General features: G+C 38.9%; 2 protein-coding genes across 2 annotated transcripts in view; both read right to left on the minus strand.

Annotated features, from left to right (window-relative positions):
- The window catches only part of LOC140135838 (transcription initiation factor TFIID subunit 4-like), a 29,877-nt gene extending 7,085 nt beyond the window's left edge, over nucleotides 1-22,792 (minus strand). The window contains exons 1-9 of the mRNA XM_072157477.1: nucleotides 22,263-22,792; nucleotides 18,479-18,931; nucleotides 17,496-17,585; nucleotides 14,539-14,847; nucleotides 11,726-11,979; nucleotides 10,025-10,194; nucleotides 7,942-8,072; nucleotides 4,267-4,392; nucleotides 1,312-1,500 (exon numbers count right to left, since the gene is read on the minus strand). Of these exons, the coding sequence (XP_072013578.1) occupies nucleotides 1,312-1,500; nucleotides 4,267-4,392; nucleotides 7,942-8,072; nucleotides 10,025-10,194; nucleotides 11,726-11,979; nucleotides 14,539-14,847; nucleotides 17,496-17,585; nucleotides 18,479-18,931; nucleotides 22,263-22,544 (2,004 nt within the window). The 5' untranslated portion in view covers nucleotides 22,545-22,792. The remainder of the gene's footprint in view (nucleotides 1-1,311; nucleotides 1,501-4,266; nucleotides 4,393-7,941; nucleotides 8,073-10,024; nucleotides 10,195-11,725; nucleotides 11,980-14,538; nucleotides 14,848-17,495; nucleotides 17,586-18,478; nucleotides 18,932-22,262) is intronic.
- LOC140135839 (uncharacterized) lies at nucleotides 22,790-23,541 on the minus strand. The gene has a single exon (XM_072157478.1). It carries the CDS (start codon nucleotides 23,531-23,533, stop codon nucleotides 22,790-22,792), a length of 744 nt encoding a protein of 247 aa, XP_072013579.1. The 5' UTR covers nucleotides 23,534-23,541.

Below are 23,541 nucleotides of genomic sequence, written 5' to 3' on the forward strand. Positions count from 1 at the left end.
ATTCTTCAAAGTGTTTTTTTGGCTTAACATGGCCTACATGATTGAAATTGATATATATAATGTGCAATATAAAAACAATGATTCAACAAATTTTTGACCCCCACCCCTCTTTGGGTATGTGGGAGGGGGTCCACATGGGGGGGGGGGGGTACTAATGAATGTGCATGAAGAATACCTTGTATGATAAGAGTAATTTGTAAAATTCGGTATGTTAAACATACAGAGTGATGTCACTACAAATTGGGACTACAATAGTAGGCCTATCCCAAAGGAAATACATAGGCCTACACACACTCACTCACCCCCCACCCACCCCCCCCCCCCCCACCACCACCACCCCACCCCCATGTTCACAACGACGGCTACACAAAGGCAAAGGATACAGCTAAAAGGTTCATATCAAACCTTTGACCGAAGTTTGTTTCCATTTAGACTTAAACATGACTTGATATTAGAGTATACATATAGGCCTATACAGCATCAGCATCATCAGTCCAGCATCATCTCAAACGTCATCGTTCATTAATACACATTACATACTTCTTACTTGGGTAATATTCATTGAGGAAAAAGAGATGAGTTTTTGTTCTTATAACAGACACAATCATATAACATGCTGGTCCGATAATGGACTAAAATTCATCAATTTTGGGCATGAAAAGGTGTTCTCAATAAGATAAAAATTTGACCACATGCATGTTAAATGAGAACCTTTATCTAGTCGAGTCATCCAGTCAGGGTTATAAGGAATTTTCATTTTAAAATTGGAAATATATGAGTCCAGAAAGAGTTAATGTGTATATAGCCTACATAAAATGAAAAATATATAGGCCTACAAGACAGATTTATTTCCAAACTTCTTTTCTTACTTATTTGTAACATAAATTTTTATTGTTTCAGCACATTTTTTCTTTAAGGACTTTCCATAAATTTCAAGGACTTTTCAACAAAATTCCAAGCCTTTCAAGGCCTTGAAAAGGCATTTTGATTTTCAAGTACTTTCAAGCACTTTTTTGGCTTTTCAAGGTTCTGCACGCACCCTGACTAAAGTATGTTTTATTATAACTCTTAACCCCATGAGAACTACCTGCTGATTGGTCAAAAAGAAGTTTTCATTATCAATTAGCCCAATCAGCAACATTGTTAGAATAATTTCACCACACAAAAAAATTGGGGTGACTTATTTGCAAAGCTCCATTCTGATTAGTGATGAAAGTGAAGATATCATGTAATTGACCAATCAGAGGCAATATTAGATCAGCAGGTAGTGCTCAGGGGGTTAAAGCCTTAAAAAGGTACAGCCCTGCTTACCTGTCCTGGACCACCTGGTACGCTCCCAGGTGTAGGCGAGTCAACTTTCCTCTTCTTACGAGAGCCAATGGCTGCCAACGCCGTCAAATTCGCTTCTTTTTGTCTCATTTGTTCTAGTTCCATCTGTTGCATCTCCTTGGCTCTCTGCTTCAGTTTCAGCTGCTCAGGATCCTCTTGCTTAGACCGGCTCTGTGGAAGGAAGGGATGAAAATCAATCAACATTGGTCAAGGTTGGTTTCTGATCAAGTATAAGTACAAAGGCCGCTACAACAAATGTTTTCAATCAGTTTTAGGCGTAAATAAATTTTTAAAATTCTTGTGGTCCGGAAACTCGCTAGCGATCGGTGATCGCATAGAAGAGGTGACGTATCCTCCCCTTCTACGCACCAATGACCACCAATGTGTCAACCGTCTTCTTGTCATGAACGATGATCATCCAGTCACCGTGATATTCCATGAGTGTGCATCACTTCTGTATGCATGCTCATTATACGCTTGATGCACACTGATGCACAGCACACACCACAGAAGAATTTAAAACTCTACTTTACATACAACTTTGCACAGCATTTTGGTAAAGTATTCAGGTATACATTTCTCTAATTAAAGCATATCCTCAAAAAGTAGTATCCTTGAGTTACATCATTGGCATGGTACCTCAGGTTAAGGATAAGGTTAGCAACTATTTTAAAATGTTGTGATTTGGTAGTTCACAGCATCTTGCAAATGGGAAGTGAGCTTTGGCAAAAATTGCATTGATCATTTCATAGCGAGCGTGTAGAAGAATTCAAATATCACAAATATTTTTGTAGGTCCTGTGGTTTTCGAGTTATGTTGTAAAGAGGGCTGAAACAACAACACTTTTGTAAAACGTACATAATTCATTAACAACAATAAATCAAGCAAGTTTTCAGAGTATATGATTTGTAGAATGAACTTTTTCAAAACATAGTGTTATTTTTCAATAATATATTGATTTAGATAATGAAATCAGGTTTTTGGCTGAATACCTCTTGTACCCTTAAAAAAACAAAGTTGGTCAACACTAGAAGGACCATTTTGCTTTAAAATAAATGACTTCAATATGCACACACACACAAAAGTTTCCTTCCTTTAGTGACAAATAATCATGCAATATGTTGAAAAAAAAATCGGACTGTTCTCTAACAATACGCACAAAGCGAATAAAGCAGCTCTAATTGTGATTATATAGGCCTTAGAAAGATACCATACGAAAATGGCAAATCTCTGACAAGGCAGCCATATTACTTATATAAAATAAAAATATTTGAGAAAATGAGGCCCACTTAATCACAAATTTCCTGGTGACTTTTTGCAAATCTAAATTCAGTGGTGTGTAATTGGAGAAATGTGCCATTCCACTACGGAAGACATGACCTTAATCTCCCACAAAGGGAGTGTGAATTTCAAATGACTTCATTTGAAAACTATATCCCCTGTTTGTGAGATTAAGGTCATGTCTTCCATAGGGGGTGTGTGGATTTCAACTGGAATAGCGCAGTTCATGGGTTTATTTCTCAGAATGGCATTGTCAAGTGCTATAATATCTTCAGAACCTTATAGTCTAGAGGAAAATCTCAAATATGTGCTTATATAAAATTGTTGAAGCATTTTTGAGTAAAAGTTGATCACCAAGGTATCTTTACTAATTTGGACCTGCTGAATCCAAAAAAGGTAGTGAAAACTTATCTTTTTCTCACAGCCTGAAGCTAGACAAACAATTTGGTACAAATTTCATGAAAATCTGAGCAACTTTAATTTTTGACCCCTGTACAAATTCAAAATTGACCTTCGACCCTTTTTGGCACATAACTCCACAACCACAGGTTGTACAGGTTGTACATTACAAAAATATAATTTTTAATCCTGTACAATGTACAGGATTAAAAATTATATTTTTGTAATCCTTACAACCAGACGGATAATTTGATATGCCATTGAATCAAATCGGAGCATGATTAATTTTTGACCCCTATATAACCCTATGGGGGTTTATTAATTGAACCTCTTCAGTCAGCCCTAATACATGGTAAAAGGGCATCTCTTCTAGTTACATCACTAACCATGTACTTCCTTTTGTCATTGCTGCTTTCTACTTGACTCACATCATGGAAAAAAAGTTGTAGCATACAAAGAGATTTAAACTACCATTGAATTCCATCTACAACTATGCCTCTAAAGAAGGTTTTTTTTGACGAAAGAGACGAATGGCAGACACCCTCCACAAAAACATTACAATAATAATCCATGTTAGTACAGCTGCCTGTATCAGTAATATATTTGCTCAAATTCCAATGTTTTGTGGAGGGTGTTTGACTTTCATCTCTTTCTTCAACAAAAAAAGTTTAGAGGAATATATGCATACAGATGGAATGCTACGGTATGTTACTGTCTTTTGCGATAGAACATTTGACCTGGTATAGAATAACCCTTGACTAGTCAAACATCCCTTTTACCATTCACTCCTTGCACCTGAGTTACAAGTCCTTGTAGAATTTCTCAGTTGGCAATCCACCCAAGAGGAAAACTTTTGATTCGCTATATTGACGATAGGCCTACAGCATGACATTGCGCTCACATCGTCTGCTAGGTTATTTAATGATGTAAATTCTAAAACTCCTTGCACCTGAGTTATAAGTCCTTGTAGAATTTCTCAGATGGCAATCCACCCAAGAGGAAAACTTTTGTTTCGCTATATTGACGATAGGCCTACAGCATGACATTGCGCTCACATCGTCTGCTAGGTTATTTAATGATGTAAATTCCAAAACTCCTTGCACCTGAGTTATAAGTCCTTGTAGAATTTCTCAGATGGCAATCCACCCAAGAGGAAAACTTTTGTTTCGCTATATTGACGATAGGCCTACAGGATGACATTGCGCTCACATCGTCTGCTAGGTTATTTAATTATTAAATTCCAAAACAGTTTCCTACCTTTGCAGCTCTCATCAGTATTTCTCTTTCTTGTTCTTCTCTTCTCTTTCTTTCTAATGAGTCAAGTTGTTCAAATACTTTAAGCTGCGTTTTAATATCGGTAGTGACCTCAAACCTGGAATCATTCTGCAAGAGACAAATAAAGATGATTATAACATACGATAGTAATATCAAAGTGTGAACTTTTCCACTTTAATCCATTATATAAATTCTAGCTGTGCTTTCCACAAGGGATTTGCTGACATGTACATTCCTTTCATCCATTTTAACCCTAATTCCAGCTGTGTCTTGCATTGAAGGGAAAAATTCAATATCTAAGTCATTTTCTAGAAATACTAATTTAGGTGTTTTATCTTAATTTACTGATATTTTCCTGGAGAGTTTTATGTAACACATTTTAACATTAATTTTCAATGAGTATCCGTATGTCAGTACAAGAAAGTTATATTACCATGGAAATTCTAGACGGCCTTTACTGCAAAAACCAGATGATCAAATAAGTCTTGAACAAAAAATTAAATAAACAGCCCTGTAAAAAAAGAACACCAGCGATACACTGTTTTTCACCACTTATAGTTTCTGGCAGAGAAGAACAGCAGTTGTTTACATTTTGAGAGCGTGCAAAGCGTAAACACTGAAGTGGGTTCTGATTGGCCGATTCAATTGTCTGATAATCATAACAACAAACCGATAGTCTGATTGGACGACTGCTCATCAAAACGTTGGTCGGCGCAAAGCGGCGCTCTTGAAGGGAACACAAAGCTCCGCATATGTTGCTCATTAACAGGGTGCTCGCTTCAATCACAGCAAAAGACTGCTGTTCCTCTCTGAAAACGAGCGTAGTGAGAAAAACTTTCTACCAATAATGAAATTGCACCAAGCCTAGAAATAGGCAGACTGGAAGCAGGAATAATTTGTTTTTAAACATTGCTCCTGGTTCACTGGAGCACCAGGAGCAATATTTGAAGAAACAGGAGCAATTTTCAAATAGTAAATCATTTTCTGCATACAATATAGCATTTCAGCACTACTGCATCAAGTGCAACAAGGCGGTTCTCGAACCACGAGTCTCGCCTGCTTTTGTGACCGCCTGCTTTAGTGATAACTGTTGGTAGAGAGGTAAATGAATTTGGCGGTTATCGGCTGGGCACGATTATCTGGCCGATGCTAACTGTACCCACCAAGTTTCATGCCCATCCGACAGTTTTTACTAATTTGACCTCAGATGACCCCTGGTAACCTCAAAATGACCTTCCAAAATTTGGCTTTAAATGTTGACTGTGCCCACCAAGTTTCATGTCCATCCAACAGTTTTTACTAATTTGACCTCAGATGACCCTGAAATGACCTTCCAAAAATTTGGCTTGAAATGTTGACTGTACCCACCAAGTTTCATGTCCATACGACAGTTTTTACTAATTTGACCTCAGATGACCCCTGGTGACCCCAAAATGACCTTCCAAAAATTTGGCTTTAAATGATGACTGTACCCACCAATTTTCATGCCCATACGACAGTTTTTACTAATTTGACCTCAGATGACCCCTGGTGACCCCCAAAATGAACTTCCAAAAATTTGCCTTGAAATGTTGACTGTACCCATCAAGTTTCATGCCCATACGAAGTTTTTAATAACTTGACCTCAGATGACCCCTGAGTGACCTCGGATGACCCCGTAATGACCTTCCAAAAATTTGGCAAAACCAAAGAACTATTTCATCAAAGTAATAAATCAAAACAGAAAGATGCTTCCTTTATGAGTTATCACTCATTGAAAGTGCTACTTTGCTATACTTTACATGGAAAGCGACTATCTTAAAGTCGTCATATTTCCTTAATTACATGACCGATCAAACTGTTATTGGGATATGTGATGCACAGTTGAAAATTAATTATTAAAAGATTTGGTGACCTCAGTTGACCTTTGACCTTGTATGTGACCTTTGACCTCACGAAATTGGATAAAGTATGTTGCGCTGAAAAATCAAATTTGGCAATACCAAAGAACTATTTCATCAAATAAATCAAAACAGAAAGATGCTTCCTTTACGAGTTATCACTCATTGAAAGTGCTACTTTCCTTTACTTTACAAAGAAAGCGACTATCTTAAAGTCGTCATATTTCCGTAATTACATGACCGATCAAGCTGTTATTGGGATATGTGATGCACATTTGAAAATTAATTATTAAAAGATTTGGTGACCTCAGTTGACCTTTGACCTTGTATGTGACCTTTGACCTCATGAAAATCTAATCAGGTTGAGTACCTCTGGCCACGCAACTCCCCACCAAGTTACGCCACTGTACCCCATACGGATCTCCAGATAATCTGTTCACAAGGTATTTTGCTTATTACGCATATATTATGCAAATTAGGTACTTAATTACCATATTTTACGCTCAAAATCTAATCAGGTCGAGAACCTCTGGCCCCGCTTACTCCTCACCAAGTTACGCCACTGTACCCCTATATGGATCTCCAGCTAAGCTGTTCACAAGGGTTTTTTGCTTGATACGCATCAAATACGCATAAATTATGCAAATTAGGTACTTAATTAGCATATTTTGCGCTGAAAATCTAAGATTTGGTGACCTCAGTTGACCTTTGACCTTGTATGTGACCTTTGACCTCATGAAAATCTAATCAGGTTGAGTACCTCTGGCCACGCAACTCCCCACCAAGTTACGTCACTGTACCCCATACGGATCTCCAGATAATCTGTTCACAAGGTATTTTGCTTATTACGCATATATTATGCAAATTAGGTACTTAATTACCATATTTTACGCTCAAAATCTAATCAGGTCGAGAACCTCTGGCCCCGCTTACTCCTCACCAAGTTACGCCACTGTACCCCATATGGATCTCCAGCTAAGCTGTTCACAAGGGTTTTTGCTTGATACGCATCAAATACGCATAAATTATGCAAATTAGGTACTTAATTAGCATATTTTGCGCTGAAAATCTAATCAGGTCGAGAACATCTGGCCACGCTTACTCCCCACCAAGTTACGTCACTGTACCCCATACGGATCTCCAGATAAGCTGTTCACAAGGGTTTTTTGCTTGATACGCATCAAATACGCATAAATTATGCAAATTAGGTACTTAATTAGCATATTTTGCGCTGAAAATCTAATCAGGTCGAGAACATCTGGCCACGCTTACTCCCCACCAAGTTACGCCACTGTACCCCATACGGATCTCCAGATAATCTGTTCACAAGGTATTTTGCTTATTACGCATAAATTATGCAAATTAGGTACTTAATTACCATATTTTGCGCTCAAAATCTAATCAGGTTGACACCCTTTGGTCATGCTACCCCCTATAAAGTTTCATCATCATAGCACTTACGGTTCTCAAGATAACGCGTTCACAAGCTTTTTCCGAACACACACACGCACACACGCACCCCCACACACGGACACACACACACCATAGTGATTACTAAGTCTCTCCCTGAACATTCAGGCGAGACAAAAACTGGAACCAGGAGCAATTTTCTAAAATAATCGCTCCTGGTTCATGTGAATTTTACAAGAACAAGGAGCAATTGGTGGCTTTACGAGGGCAAATTTGCTCCCACGCCCGCTTATTTCCAGACTTGACCAGCACCATCCTCTCCCTCACAGAAATTAGACTGAACTTTCAGCATCCTCGCAGTACTTACCCTATATGCTTCCATTCTATGAGCAGCGATAGTACACAATTTTTCTGTAAGTAATTTGAGTCTCTCCTGCGTAGCTAATGAGATAAGGTCCATCACTTCAGATGAGGCGTTTTGTAAACCATGTTTTTGACCTGGGAATCATCAAACAAGAAAAATCCATGTAATTACTATCCTGGGTTAGACATTTGAACTGTTTGAGTCTGACGTTTGTTTCATTAATACTTTGAAGAATTTTGATATAATATTGCTCTTCTCCTTCAAAGATTAGACGTCAATTTCATAGCCCTTTCTTTTAACCCACATGATTCTTTTTATCTGTAGATTCAGTATTTCCTCACTGTTCTTAGTCACAATGGCTATTCCATTTGAAATCCACACTACCCCTGTGGAAGATTTTGGAAATATCTTCCATAGGGGGAGTGTGTTTTTCAAATGTAATTGATCAGTGTTAATCATTCTGAAACCCATACTCCCCCTGTATTACAGCTTTACCTACATCGTCCACAACTGGAGTGAGTATTTCAAATGGAAGTTACCCAACTACCTATTCTATTTGAAACTCATACTCCATCTGTGGAAGACTTTAGCCAAATCTTCCACAGGGGTAGTGTGGATTTTAAATGGAATAGCCCAATGCTTGTTTCATAGTCTAATGCCACTGAACATTGTGCCGCTTGTCGTAAGCAGTCGTTGCGCCATCACCATTCACCGCTTGGTGATTGTAGTTAGCACACCGACACTCTGAAACCAGTGTTGTTGCTCTTTGCTTATTGGTCAAGAAATTGTGACCCATGCCATACGTCACAAGCAACAACACTCCCGAGTTACTGTAAGATTTGCTGTTTTGGGCAAAGCAGTGGAGTGATAGATGTATCGCCAAAATGCTGCTTGTCGTTGATCATCACTGGTTTTTATAGCCTGATGAGTAATACATGGTCATGTAAATAATATGGCATCACCTTGCTCAGTCACATCGATACGGCCTAGCATAAAAAATTTGTCACTTTAGATTTAGAACAGAAACAGAAAAAAATGGCCAAGGTCCAATCGTCGATACTTCGTTCTCATTCCTTATCTCATTTGGAACCAATTCGTGACTTCTTGATTAAATGCGCAGAAAGCAAGTTTGACACAAATGCCCTCAGAACCAAATTTCTGCTCACTAGCCAACCCACTGCATAGCAAAACAAACTTCCCTCAAAGATGGAAATAGTAGAAGGACTAGATAAAAGATGGAAGATATTAAGAACTAGATAAGGTGGTTTGTTTGCCTGCATGTCGGCCTCAGAATAAGGCATCTAAGTGTCATCATAGGGCATTGTTGTCAACACCATGATGTGCATGAAACAAGTGTTTTCCAGTAGGTCCAAACGTGGTATTATTTTAAGACCAGCCAACATGGTAGTATTTTAAGACCAGCCAATGTGGTATTATTTTAGACTGCTGCCCTCATTCGTCAACCTTCTGGATTGACGTCTTTTTGACGACTGAGAAAACTATGTGGAAAAAAAGTGACAGATTTTGCAACAGGAATCCTGTGGCATAGAGCATGCGCAGTTGTGTCTAAATTGACCTTTTGACAGAGTTTGTTGTTTTTAGAACTTCAGGACGCGATGTTGTCATAACGGCGCGGTACAGCGATGCGGTACACGGGCGCCGCTAGTCAGTCGCGCTATGACGCACAACCAAAGTCGCATTGAATATTTTTGACATTGAAGTCCGTCACAATATAGCCTGTAAGTTTCGCTTCCTATAGCAACATGGCAGAACTGCCTTCTCCTATCTAATTCCTTTATCCCAAATCATCTTCAGTGGTTCAGCTATTATAGGCAAAGTATATAATTCTCGATCATGAGAAACAACTTGGGTACGCACAGATATTTTTATCAAGCGTACTACGCAAAGACCACATGTTTATGACGCAAGCACATCTTTTGAGAATTTACCAATCACGGTCTTTGGTTGCACGATTGTGTTGTTCCACGAAAAGTATGCTGACGCAACAGTACGCATAAGGTACATCCTCTCATGATCGAGAATTAGATATTTTGCCTATAATAACCAAGTGTACTTGCTCACTTACATAATCTATTAATATGGTCATGTAAGGGATCCTGAATAAGAAATTTCTCTTCCTTGATGGATCTCATCTGTGTCCCGATGAAATCAGCATTGGTTGCCATGATGCGGGCACTCTCCTCCGACAGGTTGACACCTGCCATGGAGGCAACATCGTTGATGTCATCATCATCCCTGGAATGGAGGAAGAAGGAATTTGGTACAAGTGGTTAATAACTACGCTGAATCTTATACTCTTCAATACTCAAACTCCCTGGTTTACATTTCGAGCCATAAGAAAAAAGATTGAAATTATAATAATAGTCTTTTGGCTTGCTCGAGACAGGACTGTCCCTGTGTGCCACCCACGATCAAGGTGGTGTATCTGCATACTCTTCAATACTCAAACTCCCTGGTTTACATTTCAAACCATAAGAAAAAAGTTTGAAATTATATTAATATAGTCCATTTGGCTTGCTCGTGACAGGACTGTCCCGATCCAAGTTGAAATCAGTTGAAATCCACACTACCCCTGTGGAAGATTTTGGAAATATCTTCCACAGGGGGAGTATATTTTTCAAATGTAATTGGTCTGAGTTATTCATTTTGAAACCTATACTCCTCCTGTATAATGGCTTTACCTATATCTTCCACAACTGGAGGAAGTATTTCAAATAGAAGTTACACAATTGTCTATTCTATTAGAAACTTATACTCCCTCTGTGGTAAACTTTAGCTAAATCTTCCACAGGGGTAGTGTGGATTTTAAATGGAATAGACTAAGATATTACTATCATATGCACATATTATCTTCTTGCATTCAACTGATGAAATCAAATCTATTGAATTAATATCAGTTGTGTTATTCTAACCAGGGTTCCCGCTAGACAGTCTTGTGGTCTTCTAAAATTGTGAGGGACCATTATCTTTTTCACATTTTGAAGATTATAGGGTTCACCTGGAATCGTCCTGGATCCCATAATTTGATGCTAAAACTTAATAACCATGTAAGAATTAGTATGTCCACAGACTTCAAAAACTTCTTTATGACCCCATAGTTTTCAGATTTGGCAGATTATGGGGTCCAACTGGGCCCCACCATTTTTGGGCCTAACAGTCACCCTGATTCCAACCTCCCATATGAAGCCTTTATCATATTTGTCAATGTATTTCACTGTCACTTACATTTTGTACAACAGAAGTGTAACCAGCGGGGGTGCCCGTATTGGAAGCAGAGTGCCTCTTCGGAAAAAAATATTTTTGGGTGCAATTGTGATGGAAACGAACTGGGTTTTATGTCAAATGGACTATTCCAGTTGAAATCCAAACTACCTCTGTGGAAGATTTTGGAAATATCTGCCACAGGGGGAGTATGGATTTCAAATGGAATTAGCACATTAGGCAGCTCCATTTAAAACTCACCCTCCCTCTGTGGAAGATTCAGGCTGAATCTTTCTTAAAGGGTGCATGAAATTCAAATGGAGGTGCCCGATGTGTTAATTCCATTCAAAATTCATACTCCCCCTGTGGAAAATTTTTCCAAAATCTTCCACAGGGGTAGTGTGGATTTCAACTGAAATAGCCCAATCAGCCCATTTTGGAGTCTTCTTTCTCCCTCAACCAGAACAACCGGGCAGAACAAATTTATTACCCAGAATTTGCAACCTTGGAATGACCTACCGCGTTACTGAATTACAACTTGCTTTCGTTCTCACAATGAACTTACTTGAATGATGCAGCAGCAGCAGCATGATCTTTGCCTTTGTCCTTTGAGCGTGACGGCGTTCCTCCGGACCTTGGTTTGCTAGAACCTGACGATGTCTTTGGCGTAGCACCAGACTTCCCCGTTGATGCTGCTGCGGCGGCTGCTTGAGCCGCCTGGACCTGGGCTTGGGCACCTAAGATTGCGCTATGGGGTAGGAAGATGGTCTTAGTCTGACCACCTATAGTTGTGGTCACTAGCTGACCTGGAGGCTGACCCTGCAAAATGATGAGAACATTTGGTTATCATTAAGTAATGATGTTACTATGCAGACAACCTGTCTGATGCTATAGAGTGGTTAGGTCATCTTTAGAGTTTCCTATCATTCACTAATATTTTTAATTTTGACAACATGAATTACAACACTAGATATGATTTATAGTTTGTTCGACTTATAATTCGCCAAAATGATTCAGTTTTTGTTACTTCTCGCTAAGTCACTACTTACGCTCGCGTAAATTCACATAAGCGTGCCAGTCAAATAATTTGCAACGGTCAACAAGCGAAGGTGCTGAGCCAAACTGTGCATTCCATTCTATAAACATGATGCTATGAGTCTCATTTTTTCACCAATTATAAGCTAAATAAACTATAGCAAAGTCCAACGTTGCAATTCATACATTCTCTCTAAGAGCACATTTTTCTTTGTACCGTACATGTATTTATCAAATCTGACATCAACAAATTACAACAGAGAGATTAGCTCACTCCTCACACAACAATACAAACAAATGAATGCTACAAAATGTACAATTTTACCGATAAACAATTGGTAGAGCAAACATCATACAAGTATGCACAAACAAACTAACAGTAAGAAACAAATACATGTATTAATTATTATCCACATATTCTCTTTGTCTCTTTGTCTTGTTGGGGGTAATTGTTGCAGTTGCCTAAAGCATACATGTAGGATACACCCCGTCAGTCCGAAACACCGTCAGTCCGAACCACATTCAGCCCAAATTTTTAGGGTTAGGGTTCCTAACCATAACCCTAAAAATTCGGACTGATGGTGGTTCGGACTGACAGTATTTCGGACTGACAGGGAGACTCCACAGCATAGACTTCAGCTCGGAATATTTCTGACATTTGCAAAGGATAAATTGGTTGCAATGAAGTTGCAATATTCTTGTTTGCCATTGTTTTTGCTTTGATTTGATGCGCTTCAAATCTGGGGAAATTTGAGTGATTTTTCACGAAATTATGGTAACCAACAAAACATTAAAGGCAAGAAAATGACAGGTTAATATACTACAGCTTATTTAGTATAATAACCGTCATGCACAGTTTTGCAGGGTGTATTTGTTCACACAAGAGACTATCAAAAGTATAAAAAAGAGTGAAATATTCAAGTTTTCAGTAAAATGTCAAAATAATGAATCATTTCTGCAAAATTACTTTGATGCGGCTCAAAAAGGTGACATGGGTGGTTGATGGGAGACTCGCAATCAACATTCAAGGGAGACTCGCAATCAACATTCAAGGGAGACTCGCAATCAACATTCAAGGGAGACTCGCAATCAACATTCAAGGGTGTTACAAGGATAATACTGGGAGAACTGGGACTGTGCGATGTTTGTGTGTCACTCAGGGAGAAAATAAGATACCTCTGGAATGTTTTGCCTTTGGCCTAGCAAACTTTTTAATTACGTATTTAAATATGCTTTACAGTGTAATATTTTGCACCAATTACATACACCATGTGCAAGCTTTAGTAATGCTCAACACGACAATCATCGTTTGATTGTGGGCCTTCTTCAAAAAATGCTAAAGGTTCATACTTGAGGACACGGTGGCTCAGTGGTTACGGTCTTGGACTCATAAACTGAGAGCTTGCTCGACGTGTGTTGGTTCGAGTCCCCACCACCGTGTTGCACCCTTGGGCAAGGCGCTTTGCCTCGCTTGCCTCACCCCACCCAGGTGTAATGGGAAGCTGTTAGGGGTAGTCACAGTCGTTGTACTGATGAATCCTGCGCCAATTGTAGGCTGCAAACATGGTTCCGACATATTCTAATAACAGCAGAATAAATGTAAAGCGCTTTGAGGCTGTTTACGGCATAAAGCGCTATATAAATATCTACATTTATTTTTTATTTTACTTCAGTTTTGTTCCCTATGAGTGACAATCCAATGGTATACAATGGTACACACAAGCCTACGCGAGTCCAAATTCTCCCAGTTTAATTTCTTTGAAAGTTTATCAAAACACTCAAAACAAGTATTGGAATTAAATCTAACCAGGGTTGTAGCTACATACAGTGGGCGGTGGTGGGCGACAGAGCCCACCACTCAGTTTTAGAGCCCACCACTCAGCTGCAATTATGGCATTGAAGTCCACCACTCAGAATCCAAAATTACACAATTTTGTTGAATTAGTCAAGAATTTGATCAATTTTAACAACAATGGCCAAATATGCAAGATTTTCATCAAATGCCACCCAGTACTAAAAATGTCCTAGCTACAACCCTGAATGTAATACTGGAACTTACTTTTTGCAACTATTGCGACGTTTCGTCTGGAACCACCAGCCTTCATCAGGCAACTGACCTGATGAAGTCTGGTGGTTCCAGACGTAATGTTGCAAAGTTCCAGTATTAGATTTAATTCCAAAACTCTGTTTGAAACTACTGTATGACTAAGAACATTCACTCATTACTCAAAACCAGTATTCACAAACCAAAAATAATCAGCTAAACACAGCACAAACAAAAAGTTGCGGGTGTACATGCATCTCAGGCAGCGGCAAGCATTTGGACATAATCACCTTGTTTACCTGTGCTTTAGCTTTTTGAGCTAACTGCTGCAACTGAGCCAACCCAGCTTTACCGCCTCTCGCCGCAATCTGCTCCAGCTGCTGCGCCGAGATGTTGATCGTTGCCGTCTTGCCGCCCGACCCACCTGCCGAGCTGCCTGCTATGATGTGCTTCGACGACGACCCAACAGTGACGGTGGCAGCCTTAGACGGCTTGACCGAGGTAGGGGTGGCTGCTGTTCCGGCAGACTGGAGCGACTGTGGATTGATACCTTGGAGAGTGGTGGCGCCTGATCTCTGTAAAGTCTGACGCAGTAATGGCAAGCTTTTCTGTGGGTGAAGTATAGAAATGGTGCTAATAAAATGGAACAAAGTTAAATGATAATAACAAAATAATATCCAAACTGCTGGTTATCAGTTCATATGTTATTGCACTAGGATCTCAAACAACAGTCTCTAGGGCACAGTTCTTTAACCCCAATTGACCTTTTTTGGTAAATCCCATAAGCCTGTGTGTACCTGTGATCACAGCTGTGAAATGTCAAGTAACAATGTTCGCTAAACGATGTGCACAACAGCCTGACGTCAAATGACGTAACCTACAAAGGCTTGGGATTTACCGAAAAGGTCAATAAGATGGCTTTTAATTTATGTGCCAAGTACAGAAACTCATGTTCTGCAACTTGAGGTCAAAATTTGTATGGAGCTTTGTTCAAAGAGGGTCACTGAGCTATGGGGTTGTGAATGAGATCACTATGGCTCAGTGCCAGAAGTGGGTAAGTGAAATAGCTGCCATGTGTAGCCGATGTGTGTTACACGAGAACAATATACTGTGTATACATTGACAAATGTTCACATTGCAGCTATTTGCACTTGCCCACTTCTGGCACTGAGCAGACGATATTTACCTTTGCCTTGCTACTAACCCCTGGGATAGAGGCACTCATATGTGCCACTTTGACAAACCTTTTTTTAGGATCCCCTAGGAGCACCAAGCACCCTATTTCAGTGGTAACGGTTATTTCTTTATGTGCCAAGTACAGAAACTCATGTTCTGCAACTTGAGGTCAAAATTTGTATGGAGCTTTGTTCAAAGAGGGTCACTGAGCTGTGGGGTTGTGAATGAGATCACTATGGCTCAGTGCCAGAAGTGGGTAAGTGAAATAGCTACCATGTGTAGCCGATGTGTGTTACACGAGAACAATATACTGTGTATACATTGACAAATGTTCACATTGCAGCTATTTGCACTTGCCCACTTCTGGCACTGAGCAGACGATATTTACCTTTGCCTTGCTACTAACCCCTGGGATAGAGGCACTCATATGTACCACTTTGACAAACCTTTTTTTAGGATCCCCTAGGAGCACCAAGCACCCTAATTCAGTGGTAACGGTTCATTCTTCCGAAGGGTCATTATTTTGAACCCAATTTTAAAGTTTTTTTCACTGAAAATTCACTTCTAATAAACGCCCCCTCCCCCTTTGGAAAAATGCAATGCCCCAGGGCATTTATTACAGATAATACGGTATGTACTATGTAGCCTATTATTCAAAGGAGCTGCTTGAGAATAAGCATTTAAAAGATAATTATACATCTGGTATCGTGCAGGTCATTTAAAACTGAAAATTATATCATTTTGGCACAACTCAAAACTTGCCCAAATTGTTGCATCATTCTTAACCTCTGAGTTTTTTTAATACTTTTCTGGTATGACCTGTGTTTTATGTAACCACAGTCTTAAAATGTAAAATGCACTTAAACCCTCCTGTTGTAAGAACTTGATAAGTACTATATGACCTTTTCCTGAATTTCCTGAAACTATTAATTTTGATCAAAACAAAAGGTACTTTATTAAGATATTATGTATTAGTAGCATTTAATATAAAATGTATTCCAAGTAAAACAGCATTTTCTGAAAGAAACCTTTCAATTTTCTAACCATGCATCATGTTTTAAGGGGGTACACCACTGGCAAATTTTGTGCCTATTTTTGCATTTTTCTCAAAAATAATAGGGCATTGGTGACAAGTAAGATATGTATATTATAGGGGCAAGGACTACAACTACTGCACTGAAAATTCAGCAACTCAAGGCAAGTAGTTATTGATCAAATAATGGTTTTCCTTAATTTTTGACTGTAACTCCACAACTGTTGTTTGTGCTGAAATAAAATTTTCAGTGCAGTAGTTGTAGTCCTTGCCCCTATAATATAAATATCTTACTTGTCATCCTTTGGTATAATGACCCTTTGGAATAACAAGCCTTCGGAATAATGACACAACCCTATTTCAACTTGCTTCAATTCATTTGAATGAACACAGCTGCCAACTGCTATGCAATCAAACCCCAAACATATTTCAAAATATAAAGCGAAGTCACCACCAGGGTTGTAGCTACAGTGGGAGGTGGTGGGCAGAGTTTTGGTGCCCACCACTCAGCTGAAATTTTGGCATTGGAACCCACCACTCAAGAGTCCAAAATTACACAATTTTGTTGAATTATTCAAGAATTTGATCAATTTTAACAACAAATTGCCAAATATGCAAGATTTTCATCAAATGCCACCGAGCACTAAAAGTGTCCTAGCTACAACCCTGGTCACCACCTAGCATACTTAATGAAAATACTAACCAATCCCAAGTGACTTGGTTCCCTTCCATGTTTAATATGCTCATGCGGCATTCGTCACACGGTGTACGCAGCCAATTGTCACGCTGTTCGCAGCTGTGTTTATTCAAATAAATTTTTGGCACAATTACCGAATAGGGTGCAACTTGCTAGACTTGAGTCCAGTCCTCGTTTACGGAGTTTAGGGTTAGGGTTTAGGGTTGGGGTAGGGCAGTCTTGTAATAAGACTACATGTAGTAGAATAGCACCCTATTCGGTAATCGTTCCAATTTTTTTTTTACTAGAGATTGACGGTGTATTATAAATGCTATTACATGTAGTATTATTATCATATTGTTATCACTAACCTTAAGAAATGGCACCAGGTATGGCTGGGGTGATGAGTGCAATTCCTTTTGAAGTTTCTGTGTAAATCCTTCTGGTTCTATTCTGCCATCCTATGCAATGAAATCATTTTCATACAGTTGGTGTGACATAAATATTGAATAAATTCAAAAATATTTTTATTTTTTATTATTGATGATTATGCTACATCTGCCAAGAAACTGTGAAATTTCAATCCTGCCCCCCCCCCCTAAGAAACAATTAGCCAGCTGCATGTCATACAGGAATGTTGTCATTTCGAGGTTAACTACCGCAGTGCTATCTTGCAGAAATATCCCTTCACTCAGATGGATAGGAGCACCACAAAAATCACTTAGGGATGATATCAAAACTCGCCTGGCGGCTCCCATTGTTTAGAACAATAGCAACCGGACGGAACCGGCGGTCAACAGCCGGTCGAGTTTTGATTTTATCCCTTAGATCGTAGCCTAAATTGACATAGGGAATTCCAAGTTCCAGATTCCTGACTCCATATCCTGTCATTTAATACAATTTCTGTAAACAATGTAACTTGCAGCACAATTACAATGTAAGTCCTCAGGGGCTATGCAATAATTACAAGGGCCCTTGGGTACAGTGCCGGTGCGACAAAACTGCTTACCCTCCCTTTTAGCCTGCTGAAAATCCTTCAGATAAGGGTTTGCTTGGGGCTTTTGCTGAATGTGTATTCAAAAAAGCCGAAATCTTGTTAGGTGGATATAAGCTCAATTTTGCCATTAAGCTCCATCCCCATTTTTTACTGATTCCATGATTGTTTCCTGTTTTCCGAAAAACTTGCTACATGTACTTTAAGCTTCCGTAAATGTATGTGTACGAAGCTCATAGCAATTTTACTCTCAGTTTATATTTAAAACTCATTCCTATTCCTACCACATTCCCAGAAGAGCATTCCATTACTCACCTGGAAGAGTCAAAATCTATAAATCCTTTTAAATTCAGTACTTACAATTAGATTTTGCACCAAATCCTTGACATTTTGCACAGTTTCCGGAGCCTGGTTAGCATTGGACGCCAACTTAATCAGCGTCGTTAGGAAGTTCTTGCACTTCTTTACATTCTCAATGGCAGACTGAGACATTGGAATTTGCACTGTGGCCGGTGTCCCTGATGAAGTACTCGGCTGTTGTGGTACATGTGTCACCACCGGCTGCGACATTTGCATCGGGGACTGGGAGGAGGGTACCCCTATAGTAACAGGGCCTACAGTTCTTTGGCCTCCCGATGAGGTATACACCATTGTCATGTTCGGTTGTCCAGGTTTGGTGACGCTGACTACGACGGGTGTGCCAGGTTTCCCTGCTGCACTGTGTGTGATGAATTGCTGCTGATGATGAGGCTGGTGAATTATGGTAGGCGTTGGAGCTCTAGGTGCTATTAGCTGCTGCTGAGAGCCGCCAGGCTGAAAAAAGAAATACATTTAGATTGAAAAATGACATGTTTTGAAATGTTTGTCAAACAAGTATATTGTTAATTCAAAAAGCTGCCCTGTCTCCACCAAATTCCTCATAGTGTTTGTACATGGACGTCCATCGTTATCTCAACTCAAGGTATATCTTTGTTAACATTTATCACTAACTTAAAAAATTATTAATGTGATGTTAATCTGATCAGGATCTGTGATCAGATATAGGCCAAATTCAGGAGCAAATGAAAAATAAAAAACATTTCATAAAATAGATTTATAACCTCGGTATCTAGACCTAGAGATTTCAATATTATAGGCAAAATGTCTAATTCTCGATCATGAGAGGATACTTAAATATACCTTTTGTGGAATAACACGATTGCGCAACCTACATGACCTACCCTTGACCTTACCTAGCGACGACCATATTCGAAAACCTGATTGGCCAATTCTCATAAGCTGTTTTTTACGCCGTAAGCGTGTGGTCTTTGCGTAGTAGTAGTACGTTCGACACAAATATCTGTGCCTACCCAAGTTGACATGATCTAGAATTAGATATTTTGCCTATAGCAAGTTGGTAACATGTAATAACTCGAAGTTTCAAAATTCTGAGTCTGAGTGGATCAGATTGTGTCACAGTAAATCGGGCTGTAAAATGAGCCCAATGATACAATGAAACAAAGAATAGTTCTGCAAAACTATCAGCAAGGTAAACCTGAAACCTGAAAGTAGAGTAAAATATATAACACATCACCTCCCACTAGTTGTGCGTCCCACTATACATCACATGACTTTCACATTCACATTCTACTCCACAAAGATACAGAACTAATTTTTTGGATTAAAAAAAAAAAAAAAAAAAGAGTATCCCGTTTTGCCAAATTTATGAAACAAAGCTAATTCTTCTATGCATTGGTTAGTTCTACTTCTTAACTGGCAATAAAAGTCAAATTTTAATAATTATAGTTTTGCAATTTGAGGGAAAATGGGCCAAAAAACATGCAATTTTGCATGATTTCTTACTATTGCACAAGTTTGCAGTCACAAAATTCAAGGACTTGGCACAAGTCTAAGCATTCAAAATTTGGAATTTATGCTAAAAGTTTCTCATAAATTTAGTTTTTTATGTTAATTTTGATAATTGGTTCTATGTAAAAGTTATTAGAAAATGTGTTTTCCAAAAACTGGAATTTATAACACAAAATTAGTCTTAGTACCCTACAAGTCTTAGGGCTTGATTGTCACAGCATACGAAAAACACCCTAAAAACGGCTTTACATTGTATTTCCAAAAATTTGTCAAATATGTTAACATTTAACTTTTATTGCCAGTTAGAACTAACTGAAGGATTAGTATTCAGCTATGGTTTAAACTGCTACAGTGTCATGCACAGATTTGCTTGAAAATGACATACACATACATGTACAGGATATGTGTAGATGGGTGCAAAAAACTCTTTCCACTAATACTAATATAATTTTTTGTTATTGGAAACTCCACACACTTTGAGTGTTTTTGGCATGTTGCAAAGTTCATCAAATCAGTTTTATTTATGAAAACATATATTTCAAGTTTCTAAATGTTTTTAACAAACAACTCAAACGATTTTCATTTCAAACTGGGGTGACTAGGGACAGTCAGTGTGGTGACTTTGGATGCAACATGTAAAATATGTCCGAAGTCACCCTAGAAATGATGCTAATTTCTGGGGTGATATTTTATCCTGCAAAGGGTGGTAGTTCACAGCTAGGTGCAGTACCCCACTGTGTTTGATATCCACCCAACAGGCCAATGTTTCCATTCTTCTGTTCTTGTAGAGAATCAAAAGTTTGACCGCTACCAGAAAGCTGTATTTTATGCTATACATGTAGGAAACTTGTGTGAAAAGCATCAATGCAATGAATTACACCTAGGAGAACCATAGTCATACAACTGATCATACCATAAATACCCCAAAAGAATACAAAGAAATATTTTGAGAAATATTAATAAGTAAAAGAAACTACAATTTATGAAATAATAGTTTTTCTTTGTTGCGTCCAAATTTAAAGTCACCAATCAACTACTTTTAAAGGTTTGGTTGGTTCAGGCACAAAAATACCATAAATTTTTCCAACCATAGTTCTTTCAGGGGCACCCTGAAAAACATACACACAAGCATGAGGCTATAGTCTCTACAAAGCTATTGTTTGGCTAAAATAATAGGCGAAAAAATTAGACTCATAACATCTGTGTAGAATAGTGTGCCGTACGTGCAGTTGGGCGCAGCACTTTAATGCTAGTTGCGCGTGGCTAATGCGTGATTGACTGGTGCACGCAATGTGAATTTACGCGAGCATGAGTTTGAACTTTCTTTAAGCCTGCAGAACTTTACATTTAAATGGAATAATGTTCGACTATAAGCCAAATAAACTTTACAGCCTTTCAACTGGAGTTCCTTTTTTCTGAGGTGCACCAAATATGTTACCCTTGTAACTTGAATAGCCAGTGACTCATCCACCTGTATTTCATAAGCATTTCGCAAACTTGGATGGCCTGAAAAATGTTAACCATCGATGACCTGTCCAGTACATTTCTTAGCATTTCCTTTTTAAAAGTTAACATTTTGTAAGAAGTTTAAATTTTGTAATAAAAAAATTTGAAAAAAAAAGTGAGAGAAAAAAAGTTTGAAAAAAAAAAAGTTTTTCCTTACTGAATGCCTGCAGGTGACCAGAGATAATTTTTTGTTTGGCCAAACTTCAGTGTACATGTAGTGATGGATATCAGTACACTGTACCATACATTCAATTCACCTATTACATGTATTTCATTTAACATTGCGAGTGAATGATGGGAAGGAAAAACAACTTGTCAGGAAAGACAGAGTTGTTGTTGACACTATCAGTCATGATTTTACAGCTTAACAAATTGTATACATGTATCAAGAACTGATCACATACATCCCCTGCAAAAAATAAAAACTTAAAAAGTACAGGTTGACAATGTACAAATGTATGACATACTGTCAAATGTACATCAAACTCAAGTTTTATTTTATACTGTTAGTACAAAACAAGTTTATACTGAAAAGTGCAATGCGCACTGCGGTTTTTGATATTTATTTTTGAATACAAAAAACTGCAATGCACAATGCTGTATTTATTTTTTTCTTTGAATAAGAAAACACACACAAACAACAGTACACTGTACAACTACAACACTGTACAAGTGTACATGAGTATCAATTTTAACATAATTATTAATTATAAAGAAGTTGAACCCCCGGGGTTGAACCAGAAATTTTCATTTACATTTGTATGTAGCCATTCAGATTGAGAATACCCACCTGTACATGTCTATAAGTCACAGTGCCTGGTACTGCTCCTGACTGTGCAATAGTACCACCAACTTGCACTGCTTGTAAACTGCCATCTTTATTGTTTATCAATACTACATTAGGTGGCAAATTTGTTCCTGGAGGAAGCCGCACCTGAATCTGTCCCGAGGGTGCTCCAGGCCTCGGTGCAATCATTTGGTGCCCAGCTATCCTCATTGAATGAGATAAAACCTGGCCAGGTGCTACATTTTTTACAGTTGTTGGCAAATTGCCACCTAAAACATTAGACATGATTACTTGCTGGCCTGCAATTGTTGTGACAGGCAAAGATGAATTGGGCAAGTTAACAGTTACAACTTTTGGTGCTCCTGCATGGCCTGAAGTTATAACTGGAGGAGTCGCCCTAGAAATTGTTGCTACAGAAGTTCCAACAACAGATGTTCCGACAACTGATGCGGCTATTGTTGTTGGTGCAGGTTGTAACACAACATGCGGTGTTGTTGGGTTTGAAGTAGTTGCTACAATTGTTGGTTTAGTTACAACTTCTTGTTGTTGTTTTGCCAACTGTTCCTTACGGTCATTTTAACACCACCGCCTCCCGATGGCGTTACGGTTGGCACGGGTTGGAGCGTGGTGGTCGGAACCGCCACGCCTGTAACCCTTGAGCCGTTACGACTTTTTACTGGCCCAGAACTTGTTTGTTGTTGTGTTCTTGAATTACCAACAGTTAATGTTGTGTTCTTTCCTCCGGTGGTGGCCAAAATCTGGCCTCCGGAACTTGTTGGTAAAGTAATGATACGCACACACGACGTGGGAGTTGAATTTGTTTTGCTATTCGAATTGCTAGTATTGTTCACGTTAGCATTTGATTTGGTATTAATTTTATTGTCTTTGATCACAACTGTTGCACCTCCTGATTCTTTATTAACATGTGAGTTTGATGGTGTGTTACTTGCACCTTGTTTTACACCAGAGTTTGATTTTTTACCGTTCCCTGCTGCTGTACTGCTGGCACTATTCGACCTAGTATTCCTATGGTGCCCGTGTGTAGTGTTGTTGTCCACACTCTTTTGCACGGGTTGTTTCTCACTTGCATTCGCCGAAGTAATCGGCGTTTCGGACACGTGATTACTGTTTGAAGAGCTTTCTTGAGATTGTCCAGCAGATGCACCGGCAGACTGGGAAGCTACTTTGGACTCAAGTGATCCAATCAAAGCAGAAAGAGCGTTTTCATCGACCTCTGAAGAGAGAATATCTTCTATGGAGGTTGTGCCCGCCATCTTTCCTC

Source organism: Amphiura filiformis, chromosome 16 (genome assembly GCF_039555335.1).
Source record: "Amphiura filiformis chromosome 16, Afil_fr2py, whole genome shotgun sequence".
Classification (NCBI taxonomy): Eukaryota; Metazoa; Echinodermata; class Ophiuroidea; order Amphilepidida; family Amphiuridae; genus Amphiura; species Amphiura filiformis.